The 8,946-nt window shown below is 42.1% G+C and overlaps 1 protein-coding gene across 1 annotated transcript in view; it reads left to right on the top strand.

Annotated features, from left to right (window-relative positions):
* Window positions 1-6: 6 nt before the first annotated feature.
* Window positions 7-8,946, top strand: part of Psmd12 (proteasome 26S subunit, non-ATPase 12) — a 25,023-nt gene continuing 16,083 nt past the window's right edge. The window contains exons 1-3 of the mRNA XM_010616798.1: window positions 7-196; window positions 7,553-7,612; window positions 7,704-7,832. Coding sequence (XP_010615100.1) covers window positions 89-196; window positions 7,553-7,612; window positions 7,704-7,832 — 297 coding nt within the window. The 5' untranslated portion in view covers window positions 7-88. The remainder of the gene's footprint in view (window positions 197-7,552; window positions 7,613-7,703; window positions 7,833-8,946) is intronic.

The raw sequence follows: 8,946 nt of genomic DNA on the forward strand, positions 1-8,946 counted from the left end.
CCTGAGTGGGTACGCGGGCGGCTTCCGGTGTGAGTGACGAGTAGTGGCCGCAGTAGGGGGGACACCAGGGGACTCTCAGGCAGGGACGATGGCGGACGGCGGTTCGGAGCGGGCCGATGGGCGCATCGTGAAGATGGAGGTGGACTACAGCGCCACGGTGGATCAGCGTCTGCCTGAGTGCGAGAAGCTGGCCAAGGTGAGGGGAGGCCGGCTGGCTGTTGGCGGGCGCCAGGGGCTGAGTCACGGCGCGGAGCCTGCTTAGGCCTCAGGGGGCCTGCATGCTGGAGCGCGCATCCCCTGTCGCCTGTCCAGCCCAAGCATGCTTGAGGGGTACCCCAGGGAGGCCCGGCCGCGGAGACTCCGCAAGCCGAATTCGCTAGTGCCTACAGCTCCTCCCGGATCCTCACCGAGACGGACGCTCGCTTCTTCGTAGAAGTTGGGTCCCCGTTTTACTTCTCCGCCTTTCTTGTATGCTGCTTAACGTTTATTTTAGGTTAGGGCCGCTTCAACATTCAGGCCAGGTCAGAGGTTGGCTCTACCGCTGTGGCCTAATCAGGATCTGTCGTTAAATCGATTATGAGTCATGGCAGTGTGCCTGGTCTTTGCCCTGGAGAAGACGCAGGAAAGTGGTGGAACAAAGATGGTTAACCGGCGTCCCTGTCCCGAAGGGACACGTACGTAACGATTTAGTCCAGTCACGCACGGTGATGAGCCATACACGTGTAGAGTTTTGCTGGAACATGGAAAGAAGCTGTTGCTTTCTCTCTGCTGAGAAGTTGACGTTTGTATTGGGTTTTAATAAGTATTAAATTGGGATAGGAAATAATTATTCCTAGAGGGAGAATTAAGGAAGGAAAGACAAGCAGGGCACTGAAGTGCGGAATAACCTACTTAGAGGAAGTAATAAGCAATAAGCTCTGTTTAACCACCATGGAATAGCACGTGGTTGTTCATTTGGGGCGCTAGCATCTGAACCCAAGGCCTTATGTGTGCAAGGCAAATGCTTTACAATTGAGCTACATTCCAACCCCTCTGAGATGCAACAGAAACTTGACTTAGCCTAAACATTTTTATGCCACCTGCTCTGTGTCAGGCAACTTTGTGTATCATTTAACACATGAACCAAGACCCAGAATTATTTGCCCAAGCTTACAGGTAGTACTGTGTAGAATCCAGGATTCAAAACGAGATCTGCCTCATTAGGGTATGGCATCATGGTTAAGCAGTTCTGGACTGATCTTATGATCCTTCTGCCTCATGTTCCCAGAGTGCTGGGATTGTAGACCTGTGCTACCACACCCGGCTGAAACCTTTACTTTTCATTTCATTTATTCATTTATTTATTTAATTTATTTATTTTTTGAGACAGGGTCTCACTATGTAGTTGAGACTGACCTGGAACTCACTGTGTAATCCAGGCTGGTCTTGAACTGATAGCGATCCTCCTGCCTCAGCCTCATGAGCGCTGGGATTACAGACATGCGCCACCATGCCTGGCTCTTCATTTTATTTTTTTAGAGACTTGTTTATTTGTGTTTTTGGAGACAGAATCTCCCTATGTAGTTCTAGCTAGATTTGAATTCGGTAGCAAACCTCCTGCCTCAGCCTCTCAAATACTGGGATTACAAGACTGCATCACCATGCTCAGCTTTGAAAGAAACTTCTTAATAGTTTTCTTTAAAAATTTTTATTATTTTTATTTATTTATTTATTTGGTGCTGGAGATGGAACTCAGGACCTTGCTAGGTAGGCATGCCTCCACTGAGCTAAATCCCAGCCCCAAAAAAGGTTTTAATAGGCCTCTGCAAAAACAGGGATGGAGAAAGATGATGATGAAATTGATCTGTATTTCTTTCTTAGGTTCAGAATATTTACTGAGAGGGAAAAGCTCCATCTCAGAGCTTTCTAGCAACTAGTGTTAAGAAAATCATCGATTACATAAGGTTGGGAAATCTCAGATGCCTACCGGGTCAGGCAGAGAACAATAGCCGGTATTTATTGTCTTTTCTACATGCTTATATGCACTAACTCATTTGATCCTCCCCTCAGCCCTATGCAACAGATATCGCACAGCTAGTGATGCAGGGGAGTCAGGATTGGAACACGGGCAGTTGTATTCTAGAGCTTGTGCTGTGAGCCAAGTGGAATAACAGGGCGGCTCTTGCTTGGCAAGCGAGGCCCTGAGTTTGATTCTCAGTACCCAAAAAAAAGAAAGTAAGTAAGAAACTGGACCTTAATCTGTCTCTTTGATGCAGTGTGGCATTGATCAAACAAAACATATCTGCAGGCCAAAGTCAGCCCCTCAACTCCCCACTTTGTAATTAATAGAATAATAGTGTCCATGAAGAAGAAACCAATTATTTCCTTTAGAGAACTACAACTCTGCCTAGAATTGAAATCTAGGAGGGAAAAAAACGTCTTTACCAGTTTCTTCTATAGCGGCCTACTGTATTAATACATAGACAGTGCTGGACACTTCAGAAGGTATAAAGATTATTATTGCCCTCAAGTAGCTTATAGACCAGGAAGAAAGCAAGTTGTCACTGCTGCAGTCGTACCAGCGATGAGAGGTGTGACGTATACTAAGAACATTGTTGCTGAGACTGTTGAAAAGATCTGCAAACTCAAATACCAGGGGCCTTTCTGGTGTTAGCTTAATAATATAAGTCTAATAGTCTTTAAAACAAAGAATGTTAGATGAAATAAAAGATAATTTGGATTCTTGGGGATTTTTTTGGTTCAGGGGATCGAACTCAAGTCCTTGCGCTTGCTGGGCAGTTGGCAGCACCACTGAGCTAAATCCCCGGCCCTGGATTATTTTTTAAATCAGTGTGTTAGCTAAACAAAGCCTATGTGTAGGGTTTTTATTTTCGTGTGTGTGTGTGTGTGTGTGTGTTTGTGTGTGTTTTCATGAGGAGAGAGAGCTAGGAAACAGGAGGATACACATTTTTTTCCCCTGCTGCACACAATTTCACCATATTCAACTCTGATTAGGTGGTTGCCTTCCAGTCTTGATTAATTTTGTAAAAACTTATGTTTCTCGGTTTTGCATTTTACTCATTACATCAACCCACCCTATAGGGTGGGTTCTGTTATTATGTTCACTTCTCTGAAGAGAAAAATGGAGGATCAGAGAGGTATAAGTTTTATGCACAAGGTAACATGGTACTAGATCTCGGAGTCGGACCGAGCACCCTGGCAGCAGAGACTGTATTTTTAGCTATTTCATTCTGATGCTTCTGCGTTTGGTATGTGAGAGTCCAGCATCAGGGTGATGTGGTAATAAAGCAGTACTAGTTCCTGACGACAGTTGTCCCTTCACCTTGCATTGTGTTGATGGGTTAAAAACTAAATGGGGCTTTTCTAAAGATAATGTGTTTAGAAGTTTTTTTGGTTTTTGTTTCCTGGAACTGAGGATTAAACTCAGGACCTTGCGCTTGCCAGGCAAGCACAGCGACACTGAGCTATATCCCTGGCCCTAGCAGTTTTTGATATCTACAAGGTTTTTAGAAAATTGAACCACTACCTCTCACTGAGCCACATCACTGGCCCTATTCTCCCATTTTTGGGGATGGGGGGACCAGGATCAAACTCGGGACCTTGCACTTACGAGGCAAGCAGTGACACCACTGAGCAAAATCCCTGGCCCTTGATTTGTTTTTTGAGACAGGGTCTCACTGTGTAGTTCAGGCTATTCTTGAACTCACTATGTAGCCCCAGGCTGACCTCAAACTCATGGTGATCCTCTTGCCTCAGCCTCGCATATGCTCGGGTTACAGGCGTGCACCACCATGTCCGGCATTATTCTTTTTTGATTATAGTATATTTGACACATGGTAATCTGAGGGCTACTTACATTCTTTTTTGTTTGTCTCTCTGTGTGTGTGTGTGTGTGTGTGTGTGTGTGTGTGTGTGTTTCCCCACACTGGGAATTGAACCCAGGGTCTTCACAGTGAACTATATCCTTAGCCCATTTTTAATTTTGAGACAAGATTCTCCAGAATTGTTAAATTGCCCAGGCTCAGTTTGAACTTGTGATCCTCCTACCTGAGCCTCCCTGAGTTAAATCCCAGAGTGCTGGGATTAACAGGCCTATGCCACCAGATCTGGCTGCTACTTAAAATCCTGTTTTGTTTTGTTTTGTTTTGTTTGTTTTTTTTTTGAGACAGGGTCTCACTATGTAGTTGAGACTGACCTGGAGCTCACTATGTAGCCCAGGCTAGTTACGAACTCACAGCAATCCTCCTGCCTCAGCCTCCCCAGTGCTGGGATTATGGGCATGCACCACCACACCCAGCTGCTACTTATATTTTTAAACTGAATACTATATTTTTTGTTCTTCTCTCCTTTAATGTCTTCATTACTATTTTTTTTCTTTTTTGCAACACAAGGGGTTGAATCCAAGGCCTTGTACATATTAGGCAAGTGCTCTACCATGAACTACATCTCCAGATCTTTTTAAAATTTTATTTTGAGACAGACTTGCTAAATACTCAGGTTTGTGTTGAGCTTGTGCTCCTCTTGCCTCAGAAGCTGGAATTACAGACATTTATCACCACTCCAGGCTGTCGTCACATCTTTTGGTCACTTCCAGTTTCTTCTTAAGGTCAATAGTAACAATAAAGAGGAGATAAAATGTAAAACAGTTTACTTATTGTTAGCAGCTTGAATAAAAGACCATTTTAAGAAATTGGTCAGATAGGGGCCGGGATTTAGCTCAGGGGCTCTGCCGCCTGCCTTGCAAGCACAAGTTTCTCAGTTCAATCCCTGGTACCAAAAAAAATAAAAATAAAAATATCTGACCACATAAGAAAGTGATCAGATAGAAGTGTTCGAGGAGTTTTAAATTTCAACTATTTGTGGTTAAGTTTTTATTAACCTTTTTCTTGTTTATGTTGTTTAACAGATTAACTGACTGGATCCATTTAGGACCTAAAGGAGGCAAACAGACTTATAAATACCAAATATGTATTTATGTTGGGCAGACTCAGTCACTTACCTCATTTACAAAGATTATTTTAATGAGAACAGTGAGTCACAGGGTCTGCATGTCCCAACAAATTTGTTTTGGATTGCTGCAACCGTCTCCTTCCCTCTGAGTTGAAAGGCAGCATCCAAGAGGTGGAATTTCAGGAACTGTAAATAGACAGGAAGGAGGAAGATATTCAGTCATAGGGTTCGACGTAGAAGCCTGGGCCAGGGGGCAGTGGGGTGATTTGAGAATTGGGAGTTACGTTAATGAAGTTGATAGTAATATCCCTCAAATAGCACTGAACTGACAACCATACAGTTTTTTCACATTCTCATTGTGGCAGTAAGAATCAAGAAAAGAATTGGAAGCCATTAAGATTAGCTAAATAGTTGGGGTCAGTGTCCATCCATTCTACACATACCTGTACTATGTGCAAGGTGGTATAAGGGAAGCAACAATTACACAAAGATCCAGGCCTAAAAGAACTTAACAGACCACTTGGTAAGCTGCGTACATTAATACCTATGGTACAAGGTATAAAAGCTTTTACCAGAATATCTGCAGAAGCAGCGTCACATTACATAATTACATTACGTAATTTCGTGCTGCTCGGTGTGATAGCACAGTGACCTAGTGGTGAGCAACACAGATAGAAGCAGTCCGTATTCTTGGGGATTATGCACTCGCTGAGATAACACCTGAAGTACGCATTGACAAAGAGTGTAGTTTGGGGAAACTGCAGGTCATGGAGTCAGTAGGGTTGAGTGTTAAAGGAGGTGCTAAGTGACTGCTGAACTTAGAGCATGACCCGAGAATACAGTCCGTGGCTCCAGCGTGGCGTGATTCCCTCCCACGGAGGTGCAGTTCTTCAGCACTCGAGCATCTGAATTAGCGTGTCGTGTATTAAACTGCACTCGGGGTCACTGTCACTGATCGTAGTAATTGCAGATGTCACAGGAGTTGGCTATTCCTGTAAACAAACCGTATTTTGCACTTTATCAAGATATAAGCCCTTTCCCTTTGGAGACAACTTAGATAAAGCAGAAGGCATGGTGTGCACTAGTATAGGAGATAAGTAGCTGCAGTGAAGTAGAGACACACGAGACCCCAGAGAGCCCTGAGATCTAGTTTTGATGATGGCTTTTATGAGTTCGCAAGACTCTTGAACTGTTTGGTCCTCAGTCTTATATTTCTAAAACGAGGTGATGGAATTAAATAAATAATCTCTAGCAGTTTGTTTTGTTTTTTTGGTACTGGGGATTGAACTCAGAACCTTGTGCTTGGGAGGCAGGCAGCAGAACCACTGAGCTAAATCCCCAGCCCAGTTCTAACATTTTTTTGACCTTTTATAATTTATTACTCTTCAGCTTTGGAAAATGTATAGATTTGTTCATCGTTCCTTTCTTCTGTTGTATGTTTAGCCAGCATTTATGATATACTTGAATCCATAGAATATTCATTCTGAACTGGTACAAATTCAGACAGTGACTATAAAATACACATTTGAAGTGCATAGAAATGACAGTTTAGTCTAGGGCAGTGGTGGCAAACCCATGGCACACAAGTCGCAGCAGGCTGTTTGTGTCATTGAAAGCTCTAAAAGGTTTGTCGCTGCTGGCCTAAGGATATAGCTCAGTGGTGTGGTGGGTGCTTAGCATGCACAAGGCTAACACTACAAAAAAAGAGAGAGAAAAGACCTAATTTAAATTACCTTGGAGCTGCGTGTAGTGGCACATGCCTGTAATCTCAGAATTTAGTCTGAGGCAGGAGGATCGTGACAAGTTTGAAGCTATCCTGAAATATACAAAGTGAGACCTTGTTTCCAAAAAAAAAAAAATGTTATGGTGACTTACCAAGAAAAGTGTTTGTTTTCCCCCTTTTTATACTTAAGAGTCATTGTGACTAGCATTTAGTCTCTGTGCCAAACAAGATAAATAGCTGATACCACTCTGCTTTGATGAACTCGAATCCAAAAGAAAGACCTGGTCTTTTTTTTTTTTTCCATTGAGACATCATGTCACATGTTCAGCTTTTCTTAGTGCTTTCGCGCGCTCTCTCTCTCTCTCTCTCTCTCTCTTTTTTTTGGTACCGGTGATTGAATTTGGGACCTTGTGTTTGGGAGGCAAGTGGCAGAACCACTGAGCTAAATCCCCAGCCCAGTGTTTTCTTTTTGTTTGTTTGTTTTTTGAGACAGGGTTTCACTATGTAGTTGAGACCAACCTGGAACTCACTATGTAGCCCATGCTGGTCTCGAACTCACAGAGATCCTCCTGCCTCAGCCTCCCAGTGCTGGGATTACAGGTATGCGCCACCACACCTGGCCTCTTAATGTTTTCTTTTTCATATATTAGGGAAAAAGTTTGTGGGCCCCCAGGGGAAACCACTGACTCCAAGCAGCTGTGAGAAGAGGAAGCATTAGCATGAATAATAAAGCGAGCGTGGTTATGGGTGATCTTTTTCCTGTAGAATAGGCCACTGATTTTGCCTTTTCTGTTTCAGAAACATCGAAGTTTAGGTCAGCTATTTGGTTTCTGGTGGTGGTGGTATTATTTCATTGTTGATTTTCATCTTTTGTTTTAGGAAGGAAGACTTCAAGAAGTCATTGAAACCCTTCTCTCTTTAGAAAAACAGACCCGTACTGTGAGTAGATTACAGTCTAAAACCTACTTGTCATTTGTTTCCTTCTAAATATTTTACTTGACTGACTTGTAATATATTTTCATTCTTACAGGCTTCAGATATGGTGTCTACATCTCGAATTTTAGTTGCGGTAGTGAAGATGTGCTATGAGGCTAAAGAGTGGGATTTGCTTAATGAAAATATTATGCTTTTGTCAAAAAGGAGGAGTCAGTTAAAACAAGTGAGTTCATGGTTGCTCAAAAGGCAAATATATTTGCATTTAAATAAGGACTTTTAGAAAACTATTTTATGAACCTGTTGAGAACTTATTAAATCAATATTTTAACATGAGAGGATATATTAAAAATCTTCCCAGGCTGAGGATTTAGCTCAGTGACTCCATGCCTGTCCGGCAAGTACAGTGTCCTGAGTTTAATTCCTGGTACCAGAAAAAAGCAAAAACAAAACAAAATTCTTCCCATTTTCTCATGGCACAACTATTTTCATTTCTGGGTTTTTTGTTGTTTTTTTTTTTGTACAGGGGATCGAACTCATGCCCTTGTGCTTGTGAGGCAGGCACTGGAACCACTGAGCTAAATCCCCGGCCCTCATTTATGGTTTTTGTTGTCTATATTTTTTTGCTTTTTTTGTTTTGTTTTGTTTGTTTTTGTGTTTGTTTTTGTTTGTTTGTTTGTTTGTTTGTTTGAGACAGGGTCTCACTATGCAGTTCAGACTGACGTGGAACTCACTATGTAGCCCAGGCTGGTCTCGAACTCACAGCAATCCTCCGGTTTCAGCCTCCTGAGTGCTGAAATTACAGGCGTGTGCCACCACACCTGGCTTTTTTGCATATTTTTATATAATGGTATTTATTTGTTCTATATCCCTATTTCTCCTTATCTTTGTTTTTAAAATCTTAAATAGTTGTGTTATAATCTATTAAGTTGACAATCTCATTTACTACTCTATAACTTATTTGAAGCCATATATAGACAGATTACTTTAACTGCTCATTTTGTTTGAGATTTTGTTTGAGAACCAATATAGGTTCTCCTTTAGTGTTTTTGTGGAGTTGGATTTTTCTGTTTTTTTGTTTGTTTGTTTTTTGGGTTTTTTTGGTGCTGGGGGAACTCAGGACCTTGCGTTTGTAAGGCATGTGGCGGAAGTTTTGAGCTAAATCCCTGGCCCTCGAGTTGGATTTTTTAAACTGTTTACTGATTCCCCTGAATAAGATATATTTGATTCTTTAGAAGTAGTTTCATTTTTGTGTGTGTGTGTGTGTGTGTGTATATATATATATATATTGTGTGTATACATACATATATGTGTGTGTCTGTATGTGTGTGTGTGTATAT

This window comes from Fukomys damarensis, unplaced genomic scaffold, assembly GCF_012274545.1.
Source record: "Fukomys damarensis isolate Sample0158 unplaced genomic scaffold, DMR_v1.0_HiC HiC_scaffold_23, whole genome shotgun sequence".
Taxonomy (NCBI): domain Eukaryota; kingdom Metazoa; phylum Chordata; class Mammalia; order Rodentia; family Bathyergidae; genus Fukomys; species Fukomys damarensis.